General features: G+C 38.3%; 1 protein-coding gene and 1 pseudogene across 1 annotated transcript; both read right to left on the reverse strand.

Moving 5' to 3' along the window:
- Positions 1 to 971: 971 nt before the first annotated feature.
- On the reverse strand, positions 972 to 17,335 carry LOC121631367 (alcohol dehydrogenase 1-like). Its single transcript, XM_041972230.1, has 10 exons — positions 17,200 to 17,335; positions 15,824 to 15,925; positions 15,558 to 15,699; positions 14,666 to 14,753; positions 14,321 to 14,540; positions 12,969 to 13,229; positions 12,566 to 12,698; positions 12,333 to 12,471; positions 12,152 to 12,240; positions 972 to 991 (listed from the first exon to the last, which is right to left on the reverse strand). Exons 1-9 carry the CDS (start codon positions 17,329 to 17,331, stop codon positions 12,207 to 12,209), a joined length of 1,251 nt encoding a protein of 416 aa, XP_041828164.1. The 5' UTR covers positions 17,332 to 17,335; the 3' UTR covers positions 972 to 991; positions 12,152 to 12,206.
- LOC121631573 lies at positions 1,846 to 5,928 on the reverse strand (annotated as a pseudogene).
- Positions 17,336 to 18,757: the final 1,422 nt, after the last annotated feature.

An 18,757-nucleotide genomic window follows, 5' to 3' on the forward strand; every position in this document is an offset into this window, starting at 1 on the left:
GGTTTGAGGCAATAGTTCTTTTTTTTTATTTATTTTTATTTTATTTTATTTTTTTTTTATCCTGCTTTCTTAATTTTCAGTGCAATCCTTGTACCATTTATACCATATACCTTATACCATATCAAAGAAATATGTATTTGTCAGGCTATTTATCACTGACCCATGAATGGTTCATGGAAAATACCAATTTTTAATATCTTTGTTACTAGCGCCCTGTCATCACAAAAGGTACGTCACCTGCTTACAAAAAGGAGCAAATATTACAGTTTTCCAGACATAAAACTGACAAATCTTTTGCATCAACAAAAGCTGGTCTTTTTTCCAAAAACATAACTCAGCACCGTATGCAATGTCCTTTGAAAAGTTTGAGGAAACTACACAAGAGGAGGATAACAGAAGAAATGGTGGGCCTGAAAACAACTACAAAGACATCCTTAAGATGACAATAAAATTCTAGGAGAAGCATCGGACCCTTTAGTTGATCATCTTCTATTGGCTGAAGGTTCATCCATGGAAGGGTGGCTTTTTAAGGAAGGGGATAAAAGGCTGATGTATGCTAAATGGACTTGTACTTATATAGCGCTTTTCCAGCCAGTTTGACCACTCAAAGCGCTTTACACTACTTAAACATTCACCCATTTACACACCCGTTCACACCCCGATAGGCACATCAGGAGGCAACATGGGGTTAAGTGTCTTGCCCACGGACGCTTCGGCATGTAGTCAGTGGAAGCCTGGAGTCGATCCGCCTACCTACCTTCCGGTCGAAAGACAACCGCTCTTCCTCCTGAGCTACAGCCGCCCGTCTAAATGACAAGACTGGACTAAAGAATCAGGGGCAAAAGGTCTTATGTGATAAATCCTCTTTAGAACCTGGACCTCAATATTATTGACACAGTATAGGATCATCTAGACCAGGGCTGCCCAAGTCCGGTCCTCGAGATCTACCATCCTGAAACTTTTAGATGCAACCCTTCTCCAACACACCTGAATCAAATGTCTGGCTCGTTACCAGGCCTCTGCAGAGCTGAATGACATGCAGATGACTTCTGATTCAAGCGTGTTGGAGAAGGGTTGCATCTAAAAGTTGCAGGATGGTAGATCTCGAGGACCGAACTTGGGCACCCCTGATAGAGACAGAGAACTAGTCCTAAAGAAATTACAAGAAGGCTTGTCTAAGAGGCTGTGTTGAAGAATATTGACTTTCAAGCTCATACTCATACTCTGTTTCCACTTATGTCTGCATGTTCCAGTATATAAATACTGTACTGTAAATATTAACAGTTAACTCCAAATTTAAACTATCATCTTTTTTCAGTGTCCTCCTTCTTGCACCAGAAACTTTTGTTTGCCACACAAACACATGTTGGATCCACTTTCATCACAACAAATATACGAAAAAAAGATTCATTTTTACTCTCGTGTTTCCACTGCAGTGGAAGTGTTGCATGAAATCTAACTTCAAAACAGTGTGGCTGTTTTCCTACACAAAATATTCTAACAATATGTGTGTTCAAAGCCTGCAGGGGGAGGAGGTAGAAGATGTTATGCAAGTATATATATATATACACACATTAAAAAAATAAAAAACTACTGCATTGTCTTCACACTTTTATTGAACTCCAGGCTTACATACTCGTGCTTCTCCCAAAAAAGAATCACTCAGCATTTGCGGTTGTATTACCTCATTATTCATTCAAACTAGATCAAAGAGTATTTCAGAATAATGCAGCTTTCATTCTTTTGTCTCTCCCTTCCACATTCTCTTTTTGTGTAACGGTGGAGAGGAGGTGTTTATCAAACAGCAAACTCACTGCATTGTTCAAACAAACACACACATGAACATGAAATTAAAGATTTATTAAAAAGAGAGACGGGTAAACAGGGTGGTCTGTGCTCTGAAGTCTAGACCTGAAGGACAACTTGAATGCTGGAAGAAAGAAAAAAAAAATGGGGTGAGAAAGGACATGACAAGAAGCTGAAAGGCATTATTGGTGCCATAAATGCCAAAATCTTGAGAAGGAGCCTCCGTTCTGTCTCCACCATTCATCTCATTTCAGCTTTGTCCTCAATAGAGGGCAGCAGCTACGCATGCGTTTCTTTAGCAGTTAAAACTCAAAGGAGAACTCGAGCCTTACAGAGTTTAACATTACAAACAACCCCAGAATCGATCTGCAAAGCTTACCGCTTCCCAGCATGCATGAGATCAAACCATCAGCAAGCTTCTCGAAGGGTGTGGAGTGTGAGTCACAAATTCATCCACCCAGCAGCTTCTTCATGTAGTCCTCCACCAGTTTGGGAATGCTGTCAAGACTCTTGTATCCTGAGTTAAGAGTAGTAGTATGAGTATCAATGTCATAAAAGCAAAGTTGTGAGTTTTTTCAAACATTGTTTTTTTTTAAATTTCATAAGAAATGTGCATATTTGAATGTGAGCTGAATTATATTTGTTAGAGTCAAACTCCTCCATGGCATTGCTTTGTTTTTGTTTAGCACAGTTACAGGAGGGCATACTCCCCCCAAGAAACTCGGCAGTTAAACAAGTTACCAAGATTTCCGGTCTTAATTGGCTTGTTAGGGATACAGCTTATTCAATTTTTGTTCAAAAGACTTGATTATTCCACTTCAAGGCTTTTTAATACTGACTCATTAAAAAATGCTCAAACGTTCAGCTGCACTCTGATACTGAAAGTTTCATTTTCAGGTAGCTGTTTACCTTTGCGTGTAGTGTAATTCATAAATACAAATGTATTTAACAGGTCAAACTGAGGTCTGAAGCACTATTACAATCCTTAGAAAAGTAAATTCAAATTTGTGTTTTACCCTTAGACAGTTTTCAGTGAGATTGTTCAGACTATGGTGCACAGTTTATAATGTGTCAGCATTTTTTAGAATGAACATCTAAATAAAGGTGGTGCTTTTAGAAACTTCTGGTGGACTGATGATGTTAAGATGGAAGATTTTGGCTAAAATTAGCAAAAGTTTTTTTTTTTAATTTTATGGAAATTCCTCTTCAGCTAATAAAGCATACGTTTTCAAGCTTTTAATTCTGTGTTTGACACGTCTCTGCAGCATCGCGTGGACATCGGGGACAGGCTATACCTGTCAAAAATCATGTTAGCCTTAAATCTGCTAGTTTTAGCATGTTTTCCACCTTTGTGTAGCCTGCTAGTATTCTAGCTAGTAAAGTGTGAATAAATAATTAAATATCAATAAATATTGGACTGAGGAAGGGTGGACATTTCAGAGTTTTTTTCTCCAGTCATTTATCAGTTTTTGAACATAAACAAAGCATTATTATTAAACAGATTAGAAATTTGACCTGCTGCTGGCACAGGGTGAAAACTAAAGCGTTAATGTACTGTTGTAGAGGAAAACTTGAAGGGAGCAGTGAATGCATCTGCTTTGGACAAAGCTGGTATACAAAGCTTTTGCCCTATCAAATCCAACCAAATCAGGAACCTTCTTGAATCAACACAAATAATCCTGGACAGTTGGCTCAGGTTACCTCTGAAGGGCATGCCTTTCCACATGCATCCTGTCACCAGCTGGAAGGGCCAGGTGGACATCTCTTGTCCAGCTGATGCCACCCTGATAATGACGCCTCCTTTATAGCAGGCCTCCAGGGCTGGCCGCTGCCACCATGAGAGGAAATGAGAACACCATGACTTAGCAGTCTGATCTTAACAGAATCTGACTACAGCATTGCTCAGTTGTGATAAACTGTGTAAAGTATCTGCATCAAAATGCTCTTTATTTCCAAAGAATACAGAAGTCAGTTGATGTTAAACCACATTTATGAGCCAATGTTTGTTTGGTTAATCTGCATGTTTAGGTAATTTACTTAAAATATGACTCACCATGTTGCCACATTGCCCACACATTAGTAGAAGTGGTTCATGCCTCCTTTTGTCATTTTAATCAGGACCTCTTGAATTAACTTGCTGTGGTCCTTTGGGTTCAGCGAGTCTGTGGCTCCAAATTCTCGGGCAGTTATAAACTTGTTAGGGTTGAGATCAATTCCAATGATCCTGCTTGCCACAACCCCTGCTTTACAGCCCATGATTGCTGCAAGTCCCAGTTGACCCTGCTTCTACCTGCAGGCTTGGATAAGGCAGGAACCCAGTATCAGTGAAAAATATTAAGACAGTAATGGGCACCATCAATTTCAAGGCAGCCCATTCAATTGCCAGTCAAACACTTTTGAGCAACTAACTGGCATCGGTCAAATTAATTCACCATTTTATTACTTAGAAATATGCTTCTGTGTAGTTTCCCCTTGAATTTTTTCATCAAACTATCACCTGATTTGGTAATTATAATAATAGCAAAGGTAATTTGTTTTTTCCCTGTGAAAACAGAATGTAAAAGAAAAACTAACCTTTGCAGTGTTTAGAGCAGCTTTATAATCAGTGGTAATGCCACAGCCCAGCAGACACACCTTGTTCAGATGTCGTGTACTGGGTAAAATGCATTTAAATGTTAGCAGCTACATGACAGAGCTTAACCACTGGACATCAACCTGATCATGTGACACAAGTTAGTTTTGGGGTTCTTGCAGAACTTGAACTCTCCACATTATGGAATATACAAGAGGATGACTGTATCCAGTAAAATACAAGCATCCATACTTCTATTTCAAGCTCTTAACCAATAAACAAGTCTTTATGGCAGGACCACAACTTATAAAATCCTGCAGATGCAGGTCAGTAGCTTCTGCTTCAGTGTTTTAAGACCATTGTGGTCCATGCGTTTCTGAAACTCTACGTTGACTACAAAATCATATTGGGATGTTTTGGAACAGGAGACAGTTTGAGTGCAGTGCTGCATAAATCATGTGAAGCAGTCATGCAAAGAAATGTATCCAGAATCTTTCTGAATTCATGATATTATGACATTTGAGAGCCACGAGAGACACTGCCCAGTATGAAGGAAGAGAACCTGGCTGCAACTTGGTGACTCCCTCACCAACACTTTCTAAGATGCCAGCTCCTGCATGGCCCAGCACCACCGGGAAGGCTCCCTCAGGATCAGATCCAGTCAGTGTGTAGAAGTCAGTGTGACAGAAACAAAATGAAGTTTGTGATCTGATGCTGAATCCATTAAAATGTCTAAAGACTTCTCTTGTTTAGGGTGATTAGTTGAAAAGCAATACTTTGATAGATTAACCATGATTCAATGGCATGAGACTAACCTCCCCAGCTTTAGGAGGTATCACTTCCATTTCCTCCATCACCAGAGGATTTCAATTCCTCCCAGTCTTTTGAGACTCAAAGAAGTCAATTTACATTTGTTTCTGATAAATTAAGAAGCATATAAAAGAAAGCCTGTTTATCTGTTGAATGAAAGTTTCAGAGCTCATAAGGACTTTGAACCCGCTGTTTATTACCTTTCTCTCCATGTAAACATGTTTTTCTATTCCATAAACAATTGACTGAGCAGATAAAATATTCTGGCAGTGTTTTTCTATGTTGGGCTGCACAAATCTGTTAAACATTAACAAAACTTTACAGAATATAGCATACTTACTTTCCCTGCAGTCAGCATACTTTTTAAAAACTGTACTTCGACTCATTGTTATGTTATGAAGGTATGAAGGAAGGGCTGATCAAGGTTTACACTAATTGTAATGAGGAGTGCAGCTTCCATGGCTGAACTTTTCCCTTTCTGCAGCACTCATTTTCTCCACAGGAGAATACAGAAGTCACGTAGGACTTAATTGCTGTTATCATGTGGTTAAGTATAAAACTAAGCTTTTTTAATAGTTTTCTTTAAGGGTGTTGTTAAGCAGTGATAAACGGACGGGGGAACAAGTCAAGAACAAGTACAAAACATACTTCAAAGCAGTCAACGACAAGACTTTTTTTCTTCATCAAAAGGATGCATCTACCCCTAAAAACTCTTCCTCTCACAATCTGTGTACCAACATCAAGGCGATCTTCTAAGAATGGGCGGCCATTTTCCAAGCGAACTGATCACCTGGATAAGAAAAAAATCCAGCTTCAGTCGTACAGGCCTCTGGTCTCTGTACACATCACAACTGGTAAAGAAAGCACAACAGAGGCCTTTCTTTCTCTGGAAGCTGAAGCCGGCTGGACTCTCATGTGCTTGCTAACCTCTATCGAGCCACAGAGAGCATCTTCTCCTCTGCCTAGGAATGACTGTGTGGTAGGGGAACTGCACAGCAGAGGACAGGGGACACTTGGCTTGGCTGGTGGGAACACCACAGGGCATTGTACAAAGACCTCTTCGACATCTGGACTCAGTTTATGTTAACCGAGTCCAGACGAAGGCCAGCTGTAGCTGATCCCACCCACCTGGAACTGTTTGTGCCTCTTCCTTCAAGGAAGTGATGCTACAAATACAGACTCACCCTAGCTGCATATTTTCTGATTGTCTAAAATGTAATTTGCACTGCTGTCTGGTCTCATGGACATTTCTGCTATTGCTCATATGCATTAGTTAATATTATTACTATTTTTTAATTTATTGTATTTTTACGTTTTTTTTTTTATTTATTTATTTATTTTTTTAATTTTGCGGTTTGACAATTGTGTGCTGATCCTCGATTCTTCTTTATTTCTGTCTTGTTTCCATGACAGTTTTCAGCATGGTGTCCCAGAGTTTGTGGTTACTCTATGCAAACTACATCAAATTCTCTGGTTTAATTAAGACTTTTGCTATGACTTTTTTTTAGCAATTTTTTAGTGTGTTGTTTATAAAATGTAAAAATTAAATTAGCAAGTATTTCTTCATAGAAAACATATAAGTTTGCAGAATTAAGTGATAAAAAAAATATCATACTTTAGGCATATATATCACAAAACCGTCCTTTGCTGAGTGGATCTGCATTTGGATGGGTTTATACACAATCATTACATGTCTTTATGTATTTCTTGTAGTTTGTGATTATTCCCCAGAATGTTGAAGATAAGGTACAATTATAACATATTTAGAAAATGTTTAATTTATAATATGATGACACCACCCCAGATATTGGCCTCATTAAGCTTATGATAGTTCTGTGTTAAGCCAAGTGATAATTAATTTAGAGAATCTTAAAACTTATATTTATCATTTATGCTGGAGAACACAAGACTTTGTTGTAAAGCAAGAAGTCCTCATCCTACCATTTGTACCCAATTTGATTAAAATCAGGTTATTTATTAGTTGAAATTGTATCTGACTTGCAAAATGTCTGAAAACATGAGGCTCTGGTTTAGGCTGGTATATGTAGATGAATAAGGGAACGAGCAGCAGGTGTGAAGGATCACAGGTGAGTGCAGCTGCAGTGGGGGTGTTGATTGCAACAAGTTGCACATTTGCTGTAAGATCATGAAAACTGTGTTTTTTCACTTCTTACACAAGAGCCTTTTTACAATTATATCCCCCAAAATGTTACCGATTGTGGGGCCAAAGAAGCGAGTAGCCTCTCACTGCGACTTGCAGAAAACTGGAGTTTCACCATCCAGCTCCACCACCGTCCACTGTCTTTAATGTTATATGGAAAATATGGAATGATGGCAGAAAACTTTGTTTTAGGGGATGCTTTTGTCTTCAAAATTTATAGCATTTTCTAACAAACATGATATTGATGAAATCAGTTGAAGTTAGCTGGAGTTGAGCCTTGCCTGCTCGAGTACCTTTCAGCCAACCCTGACTCAATCAACCTATGGCATCACCTCCATGGACTCTGCTTTTAACACAAACCAGTTGAATCGGAGGTGGGTAGAGTGAAACTGGATTTGGGCCAAGATGGATCATTAAACTTTAGGTCACAGCCATATTTAAAGTCTTCAGAATACACATTTTTCTGCCTTTGATCTCTCAGTGATTTCCACCTGCTCCAGGTTGCAAAGTGTAATTAGCCTTCTCCTTCCATATCTGTTTTTTCAACCTTTTATTTGTGTTGTTTGACTGTTTAAACAGCATGTGCAGCAGGTTCAAAAGTATCTGTATGAGCATCTTGGTCTTGTGTTTGTACCTTGGCCTTCCTTTAATTTCCTCTTGTTTTTTGCCTTTATGTTTTGCCATTTCTTACTTTAGTGTATTCTTTAGTTATTGCTTTTGTTGCAACTTTTATCAGCTTTAAAATAGAGCCCTGGCTGCCTTTGGGTCCTCTCCTGAACTCTAACCCTAATAGAAGCTTTTTTCCTCCAGACCAGCACTGATTGGGTCTTGCACAATCTAGTGTGTTAAAAGCTAAATGAAAAGAAAATACCACTCCTGGGATAAAGCAGATATAATATGTAGTTATATGGTCTCATATCATTTCATTGAGTGTCTAGAGTTCACTGTAATATCTTTTCTTTTATTACTGGACCTTGTGGGATAAAAGCAGCAGGTCTGCTGACAAAGAGATGTAGGAGTCTGACCTAGCAGACAAACTAAAAACACTATCTGCCAAGTTAAGCAACACAGATATAATTAGTCAAGTCTGTGTAAATCTAATTTAATAACATAATCAATGACAGCACAGAGGACACACAAAAACCATAAAATAAACAAGGAAGCTGCTAAATCACCTGTTTAGACCAGTGTTTCTCAATCCTGGTCCTAGGGGACCACTGCCCTGCATGTTTTAGAGGTGTCCATCTTTAACACGCCTGACTCAAATGAGTGGCTCATTAGCAGGCTTGCAAAGAACTTGACAAGTGGTTCAATTAATCAGAATCAGGTGTATTGGAGTTGGAAAGAACTAAAACATGCAGGGCAGTGGTCCCTGAGGACCAGGATTGAGAAACACTGGTTTAGGCTGTTAATTTGTTTAGTAAAGACTTTACTTTTTGCTCAAGAAACTTTTCAAGCTCTTAGAATCACCATTGGTACATATTTCACTGAGCAGAGGTGAATGGACTCATTTTACAACAGCTCTTAAGAGCAAATTTGTTCTTAAATTCAGCTTACACACTTTTTATGAAGATTGTGCCATTACTGATGTGTTTGAACAATATCTGTGACTGTCTTCTGCTGTGCAGTTCATTCAAATACAGTTTTAAAATTACACCAATTTTTTGTCAGATTTTTAAAATTCCTTTTTGTGACTTTATAAAATGTTCTTTATTAAGTAAACAGGGCTTTTCTTCCCAGTTCTGCTCAGAAATTTGAATTTTTACAGCTGTAGTGATGAGAAATCCAGGTAATTCCACTCTTTTGGCTCAGCTCCTTTAGAAGAGCCGACACTTTTGGTTCCGAAATAGCTCTTCAGTTAGTGAGTCAGAGCTTTGATATCTGCAGAATTAGCAACTATGAATGGTTTGTATGTTGGTAAGAAATCTTACATTTATTGTTTTATTAAAAACTTAACTTTTGTGCATTTTCCTTAAAAAAAAAAACTACAGTTACTATATAATATTTCAATCAAACCTGTAAATGGGTACACAAAATATTTCAATCAGGCTTCCTGTCTTACCTTTGGTATTTTCCACCTTGGACTTTTTGGCTATTTGAACATTTCAGGGGAGCTGGCAGGGTGGACCATTACAGAAAAAAACACATGAATTTCACATGTGGCCACATGTGACCACACTTTCCACATGTGAACCACATATTATTCACATTTGGTTCACACGTGTAAACCACATGTTCACATATGAATTACACTAGTAAACTACATGTAATTCACATGTGAACCACATTTGTAAAACACGTGATTTGTGTTATTTACATGGGAACCACATGTTCTTATCACATGTGAAACACAGGGTTCATGCGTGAGTCATCAAGTTAGATGACTCACATTTTTAGCGCATGCACAGCATCCGTCATTGATGACAGCGCGACATTGAGGTGTCTACAGACAAGATGGAAAAAGTGAGTTGACTGGCATGCATGGATATGAGGGCATCAAATCCGTGGGAGATGAGGATGCTTTAACGCTCACACTTTTCTGGTGAGAGCATTCAACACGTGCACTTTTTAAAATACACTTTTCACCTAGTTTGTACAAACATCACTGCTCTGGTCATCTGCACTCTGCACAACGTGGCAGCCTCCTACTCTCCTCCGTCTCCTGTTGTGAATCATGACATTAGACTGTAAAGATGGACGGAGCCTCCGTCACGCCCCCGGTAGGTTTCGGAAGAACTGAATTGAAGCTCATTGGGTGGTTCCCACCGTCACCATCTTGGCAACATCAAGTGTGTCATCATTTCTGGAAAATCCAAAAATGGGGAAAGAGGTGGAACTAAGAGGGGGACTGTGAAGGTGGGGGTGGATGACTGACACCCATCAAACTCCGAGCTGGTAGCTAAGAGCTAACTGAGCTAACAGTAGCTAACCAGCTAATGAAGGTAGGCGGGCTAAAGCTAAGGCGTGCTGTTAGCCGGCTTAAAACTACAGTTGTGCTGCACTCTCCCTTCTTGCCGCAGATATTGGATACCTGTCAATCAAAAGGACACGCCCCTAATTTTGATGAATTTCAAGATTAAATAACATCCAGACAGATGAGTTAGAAAAAGTCACCCCCTTACAGTTGTCATGAAGGTAAACTTGACCTTTTAATCCTAAAATGGTTTTTTGTACCAGGCTTTAAACATGTTTATTTCTGCTGTGAAGTTGGTCTTTTTAACATGGGAGTCTATGGGGATTGACTCTGTTTTGGAGCCAGCCCCTAGTGGATGAGGGGTGAACTGCAATTTCTTTGCACTTCCGCATAGGCTTCACAATTTACCGGGGGAAGTTGCCGCTTGATCATGACGGCTGTCGGGGATCAGCTGATCGGATTTTCTATTGTTAGTACCATCTCTCTGGTTGAGTTTGTTTATCATTCAGCTTAGAAGGGGGAAACTAGCAGTTCGTGGTTCTGTGGAAGAAATTTTACTTATTATGTTCAATATATAATATTATAATCGCAACTATAATTACTTCCTTTACTATATTAATTTATAAATTGTATTTACACTGATTGTTACTATATTACACTTTTTACATTGTACATTTTTATTCATCATGCTTTAATTCACTTTTAAGGTTTATTCTCTTCATGTACATGCTCTGTTAAAAAGTTCGCTACGAGGGTAAGGTGTCCTTTATCTGGTTCTTCCTCAGACCCTTAGTCAGACTGGTTCTGGTGGAGACACAACTATGTGAGGTTGTTTTGAACACTATGTGGAGGATTCTTTCTACAGAAATGTATAACTATTGTTTTTCCTCTTGCCTCCCCAGAGTCTCTCTTGACTTCACGCGAGTCGAGATGACCACTCTCATTACTTGCAAGTAATTCTGTATTCAATACTTCTCCTGTAAATAAACCTTATATACTTTTACTTGTTCCAGACTCTTGGTAATTTTTCTACAACAGTTCACACTGGCAAATATATACCCAGAAGTATTGTTCTTGGACTCACTAAAGTAGGTAACATTTATCAGTCTTATGTCAATCAGATCCATGTCACTTTCACAGACACAAGAGGACGTCTTTTCTAAATCACTGATGCTGTGCAGATGTTGGAGACACAGGTGTGATCATTTAGGGGCCATTGAGAGAAATTATAAACAGATTTTGAGATACAAATCAAGGAAGCTCTCCTCTTTAACAAAATAGTTGACAGGTTGTAGAAAGGATTTATACTTTAGATATGCAGGGGCGGATCTAGAAAAGTTTGAATGGGGGCCAGGCTGGAGCTCTGACCAGGAAAAGATTGGTACAAATGAGATATACTTTAAGGTCTTGATTTTATGTAATATTGAACTAATTTTCACAACTAAAGTGATCATCTAATGTAAAAAAGCGAAGAAAAACCCAAGTAAGCATTAGTTTGCTCTTTCTGCTGATACAATACAAAACAGGCAGATTTCAGTCATAGTTGTGAATGGTGATTAATCATGATTAATTATTCTGTAAGCTGTGATTAATCTGATTAAAAATTGTAATCACTCGGCAGCCCTAGTTTTTACTAGATCGAGGACATAGCCTGACCCCCTGGTTATTGAAACGACTGACCTATTATCTGTTTCTGTCTGTGCATGGCCCTTCAATTTCATACCTTTTAATGGTGATTTCTGGGTGTTTACCACATGCAAATTTGGCAAAACTTACAGTTTAGCAGTCTATGAACACATTCATGGATCTGACATAAATATTTATTTATTTATTTTTTTAATTCCGGAAGAAAATCTTTAAAAAGAAAGTATGCTTATCGTGTCATATGGCTGCTTTGCTGCTGTACATTGATTTATTATATTGCTGAAAGCAGCACTACTGTGTTATGGTGGAGAAACAGTCATGACTGCCCGGACACTGCGGAACAAAAAGAGTGAAAGGAAATGAGCATAAGTGCACATAATTAATAATGTATCTGAAACAAAAATGGCAAATAAATGGAAAGATACCATTTGCATTGCTTCATGAGGTCAATGGCATCATTGACTTGGTCCAAAGTCATGGTATGAGTGATGAACTCATCCAGCTTCACCTTCTTATCCAGGTAGGCTTTGACCATCTCTGAAACACCGTCCTTACTCTTAAACCCTGAGCAACAAAATGCAAACAGAAGAGTCTTATTTAAAAAGCATAACTCCATAAGTTGACAACTAGTCAGTGATGAAGGTTTTGTTTGTTTTACCTCCAAACAGGGAACCTTTCCATGTGCGTCCACAAATGAGTTGAACTGGTTTGATAGAAATGTTATCCAAGTCTGTCCAGCCGACAATCACACTGACACCCCATGCCTCCATGCAGGAGTTCAAGGCACTTTGCTGAATTGAAAGAAATTACAAAGTCAGAATTGTATACAGACGGCTTCTTCAACGGCTAACCCCAAAAAACAAACAAACAAAAAAAAAACAAACAAACAAACAAACAAAAAAAACAAACAAACAAACAAAAGAAAAAAAAACAAAAAAAAAAACAAAAAACAAAACATAACAAAACAACAACAACAACAACAAAAACACAAGTAAGCATATGTCCTGGTCAAGTTACCTTCTTTTTACTCTTTTAAGCCATATTAGAATAAATCTCCTCACCATGACTTCCACATTCCCGACACATTCTATGGCGTAGTCCACTCCTCCGTTAGTCATTTCTGCCAGCACCTGGTGGATGAGTTTACTGTGATCCTTGGGGTTCACAAAGTCAGTCGCGCCAAACACCTTGGCTTTCTCAGCTTTTTCTGGATTAATATCAACAGCTATAATCCTTTTGGCTCCTGCATTTTTGCAGCCCATGACAGCAGCCAACCCCACAGCTCCAAGACCAAACACAGCACATGTGGAGCCTGGCTCAACCTAGAGATAGAAAAATCTCTGTGTTACTCCAGACAAAAGGAATGAGATGTTAATTAAAACATGGTGTCAACTAAAACCAGAAAACATGTCAGTCCATAACCTCAGACCTGATGTGTATGAATTTTGCCAGATTTTAATGCATAACTGTGAATGTCTGGTGCATTAATATAAAACACTACTGAATATAAAACAATGCATCAACAGCTGGCTACCCTTTTGACTTTATATATGCTGTAGTTATCATATAAATTTAGCACAAACAGGACATTTTTGTTTGGTTGATTGTTTCTTTGTTGTAACAATGCTTCTTGGCAATAAATCTTTTGAAAGCCTGTTTATTTAACTTTTAAATGGTCACATTTGTGGGATGTGCAGCAAAGTTGAATATGATGTTTTTTACCCATAAAAAAACTTGCCAAATCATCTCTGCCAAAGCCAAACAGTTTATTCTACTACTGACTCCTGTTTTGAGCTCACAGTACCTCAGGTGCCCATGTGAGCATGGACCCTGTTCAGTTAGGACAGTAAGGTCAAGGGGTGGAGAAAATGCATCGAACATTGTGCTAATTGATGCAGTGATGGGGTAAGGATGACTGCTGTTGTATCCTCAACAGTGCAGTTTGTGCCATATTTTAGACCAGACATCCGTGGAGATATAATACTGGTCTTTATAAGGTGCAAACTGGACTGTTAAAGGTACAAAAGCAGTACCTTTGAGGGTACCACCCCAGTGATAATCTTTTGTGTTGTGTCCTTCAGTAAAGATAGACTTCTGTCTTGCAACTGTAATATAAAAGGCTTGATTAGTGAAGTGCTGCACCTCTAGTTGTTCATTGATTAGGATCTCTTATCTCCATCGTTAGGTCCATAAAGTTTGCTGGTATGTGCAAATTTCCTCCTTTTCATAATCATGGCAGATGCTGTTAAATATTCTTGTTTCGTACTATTTATGTGAACACTTTTCTCAACCTTCTGGTTGGGTTTTTACCATGAAATGCATAAATAACCATACATACATCTAAAATCTTTATGTTGGTTGACACAAAACGTCCTTGATTCTATTTTATCCCTTAGAGTCTCTACTTACAAACCTTCGCAGTGTTTACTGCTGCCCCATAGCCAGTGCAGATCCCACATCCGAGGAGGCAGACTTTGTCCAGAGGAGCAGCAGGGTCGATCTTAGCCACAGCAATCTGGTTAATCACAGTGTACTCAGAGAATGTACTGGTTCCCATAAACTGTAGGACCCTTTTTCCTTTGCAAGTAAACCTGGATTCCACTGCTGCCATTATTTCCTGACGTATCCTAGTCCTGAACAACACATTTGTTTTTTTAAGATGTGAACAATTGTTTATGGTTTATTTGAAGGTTTATTTAATTAAATACCTAAAACAGAAGGAAAAAATTATATGTTTAGGAGAAATAATAGTTCTTACCATGCTAATTCACATTGGTTGGTCTTGGGACTCTTACAGAAGCAACATTCTCTGCACTGGCACAGGAAAAGAGGAATCACCTTGTCTCCTGTAAGACAGCAAAAATGCATTTTACATAACTTCAGAGTGGTACCCAAAGACTTTTGCCAATCTCCAGCTGATTGTTTTGTTTTGCTGATTTGATCCCATTACATTCAAACTCACTACAAAATAGTTTTGAGCACAGCCCATTCAGTTTAAATAGTTTTAAGTCTCCTTTTTAGAATACCAGACAAGAATAAAACTTGTGAAATAGCTACATTGATCTACAGTTTTACCAAATCATCAAAGCAGTTTTCTACCGCTATATGTGTGTCAGATTTCAAACTGTGAACTAGTGAAGTCTTAAAATTTACATTACATGAACCCAACCAAATACCCTCAGGCAGAAACCAATATTCCCTGCAGTCTTAAATTTAAAATGGTGCAAATAATTACAATTATTCCAATGCAGGGAGCAGAGGATTTTCCAGCAGCTAATAGTCCATCACAGGCCAACATCTGTCAGACTCACACTCACACAATTTAGAAACCCAAATCATCCTAACATGTACGTCCCTGGACTGTGGGAGGAAAATGGGAAAGAACACCAACACATTCATGAAGAACCCCCCGGCCCCCACAGAAACCTTCTTGCTGTGTATACGAATATTTAAAAAAAAAAATTTATACACATTTATGTACAATAAAAAATGTTATTGGCTTTTATTGGTTGTGGTATACTGGGAGCAGTGCAGGTTTTCCAGCATAACTGCTGGAAAAATCTTGAGATGATAATTAAAAAAAATGCATGGCCTCTCTCAGCTTCTGTAAACATAAGTGTGTTTTGTATGTTAAACTATTTTAAACTGACCTGGCTGAAATTCTTTGACTCCAGGCCCAACACTCTCTATGATGCCAGCAGCCTCATGGCCGAGGACCGTTGGGAAGCCATCTTTGTGCATACTCTCCAACAGATGGTACAGGTCTGAGTGGCACACCGATGTTGCCACTATCTGCACCAAAGACAGAAACCGAATAATGAAAACACTGATGATCGAGAAGAAAAGTAGATGAGCAGCTGTATTGTATGACACAGTCATGTTCCACTATTGAATGTTCAAAGTCGATGTCTTTTACCTTGATGCGGACCTCGTTTTCCTGTGGCGGGGCTACTTCAATTTCCTCAATCACCACAGGCTTGTTGGGCTCCCAGGCCACTGCTGCCTTACATTTAATGACCTAAAAGGCAACGTGACAACATTTTTAATATGACAAGTATTACAGAGTGTTCCTACTACACTGGAATGGGTATCTATGAAAAGTGATGCAACCCCATTTTTAAAATGCTTTACTTAGCCAGTGAAAGAGCACATGGGTGTCGTTAGGCCGATTTTAGGGGATCTGGAGCCACCCTAAAATGTTCTTAAGTGCCCCTATAAAATCCTAATTTTATTTATTTCATTTATGACTTTATTGATTGTGCTCTTTGTGATTGTTTGAACTGTGTTCAGTAATGTCTGGAATAATAATTACTAAAAAAAAAACAAACAAAAAAAAAAAAACAAACAAATAAAAAAACAGTAAAGTTGATGTGCCGGGCAGCCAAATCCAGTCTGTTTATCACCGCTCCACATTTTCATTCCCTCAGATTGAGAGGGAATCTAATAGGAAGTGGAATTAGGTTTGCGGCTGTTCTATTCAAATATTTAGCATTTATATTGTATCCAGAAGAACTCAGCAGGAGCATGAGGTCATGGTAACTTCCCTCATCTCCCACCCATCTCTTGAGGGCTAAGCCCCCCTGTCTTTAAATCCTAAAGATGTCTCTGGAATAAGGACTGCAAAAAGCCTTTTATTAAGGCATATAAAAACAAGAAAAAGAATGAATATCAACTACTTTTGAACTTCTACATAAAAAAGCAACACACTGCACTAGCACCAACCACAACATAATGCTGTAATAATATAATTCAAGTCAGCAGTTAAAAGGGCTCCTCTTATTGTCAGACCAACTCAGATGCCACAAGAATGAATTGGTTTAATGCCATCCTTAACTGTTTTAGTCCTGATACAAATCATAAAAATGCTCCTGATAAAAGCCAGAATGTCATGAAGCACAAAGAAATATTTTAAACTCCACACATGCTAAAGTAAACCATTTTTTGGAAGTAAAACACCGAAGAAGTCAGCCGTCCCTAACATGATAAATCAACTGGTTTGGCTTGAATTTGAACATTTTCCACTGAGACTTTCCAGCCAGTGCGACCAGCAGTTTAGACAAAGCAGACAGGATACTTTGAAAATATTTGCCAAGTTAAAACACAAGATAAATCTGACAGAGGCACAGGGGAAGAGGGGGAGGAAGATAGAGAAATAAAAACAGCCTAAGCACAGGAAATGGTCTTTATGCTCATCTGGATCTTATGTTAACTCTGTACAAATATCAACAGCTGCACAACTCATGTGAGTTATATCATGTGACATAACACACATAGATGTATATTTTTGCTTACCTTCCCAGCTGTAGCCATTTTTGCTGAAACAAAAGAATGTTTGCAATCAGAAAAGGACTCTAGGAGACAACCACAGCTGCAAGACAGGAGAGTGGTGAGGAGAAAACAAGACCCAGGCCCTTTATGACACATTTATCTGGGCAAGGACTTTAACCTTTCCTGTTATCAGTTCCTCCAGTTCCCACTTACCCACACTGACAGCATGTGAGGACCCCGCGTGGAATAAATGTGGAGTAACCACAGATAAACTTAAATATCTTCAATGTTTATCCATGAAAAGGCAGTATTTCACCATGCTTACTTGATGTGTTGAAAACTGATGCTACAGGGTTCCCTCTGGGTTGACTTGGGAATGATGGGGTTTGACAAAACCACAAAAAATGTAGCTGAGCCGAAGAAGCACTTCTCAGATTTCAGATTTGAATAGAGAGTATAGATCATTGATCATGACCACTGTTTTAGAATCACTTAATGGATCTAAAGAACTGCAAAAATATTGGTAAAATATTGGTAAAATAAATGTGTTTATATTCTCCTAGAATGTGGCATTTATACCTACTTGCTGTGGGTCAACACACATGGCAGATGCCATATTTTTATCAACATTTTTACTGTGGTGTCCCTAAATGGACAAACAACTCTGTGTGTGAAGCGACTTTGTTTGACAGGCGCTAGTCAAGTAAGGGCAAGTAAGTAAGGGCTTAAAAGGCACATAGAAGAAGACAGTACACATGTACAAAATTTTGAAGTAGTTGTGCGTGAGATAACAGCATCCACTCACACATGAAAGTTTGTTTATGTCGGGAAGAATTTTGGCCACTGACGGCCAACGTCTATTCACAACTGTGCTTGGCATTTGAAGTCATCACCCACTCATCTTTACCTCAAGATTTCAGCAATAAAACCTCACTAGTAATTTAAAAGAGGAACTAAACCTCAGTTCAGAAAGCTTAAAATTTGAGCCTTAATTACATGTCATGATTCTTTATCACATTATTTTAAAATTTTACTTTTTTTAATCACATTTTCACAGAGGACTAGCCACTAGCTAGTTCACGGGCTTGCTGATTTTAAAGAACAAACTTTTATAACGTCACTGTGTTTGGCTGAGTGTTTAATAACACATTTGACAAACCTAAAACATTTATTTACTTATTTATAAATGTATTGTATTCTTTTTGTTAAAGAAAAAAAACAGAAACAAACAAGAAACCTAAATATCAGTAATTTTAATAAAAAGGAGCAAAAGAAGAAAAATAATGCTGTTTTTTAGGCAAGTCGAATTTATTCGTATAGCCCATTTCATGTGTAAGGCTATTCAAAGTGCTTTACATAAAACATTAAAAGCATTACAGCAGGGAACAATAACAAGTGCAATAAAAACAAAAACAACAGCAAAAACAAAACAAAACAAAACAAAACAAAACAAACAAAAAAACCAAAACATTAAAAGAAATAAGTGTTTTCAGTTATACACCATTTTGTGATCACCTTCACTGAGACATTTGTGTGAACAGGAATCATACTCTCAAAAAACAAACAAACAAACAAACAAACA

This window comes from Melanotaenia boesemani, chromosome 20 (genome assembly GCF_017639745.1).
Source record: "Melanotaenia boesemani isolate fMelBoe1 chromosome 20, fMelBoe1.pri, whole genome shotgun sequence".
Taxonomy (NCBI): Eukaryota; Metazoa; Chordata; class Actinopteri; order Atheriniformes; family Melanotaeniidae; genus Melanotaenia; species Melanotaenia boesemani.

What these genes read in the sequence shown, in the direction of transcription:
- LOC121631367 (XM_041972230.1), bottom strand. Translation starts at nt 17,331, where the DNA reads ATGTGTCATAAAGGGCCTGGGTCTTGTTTTCTCCTCACCACTCTCCTG. An exon ending in AAAACGAGGTCCGCATCAAG is followed by an intron (nt 15,700 to 15,823) that starts GTAAAAGACATC and finishes TCTTTGGTGCAG; the next exon opens with ATAGTGGCAACATCGGTGTG. An exon ending in AGTCAAAGAATTTCAGCCAG is followed by an intron (nt 14,754 to 15,557) that starts GTCAGTTTAAAA and finishes GCTGTCTTACAG; the next exon opens with GAGACAAGGTGATTCCTCTT.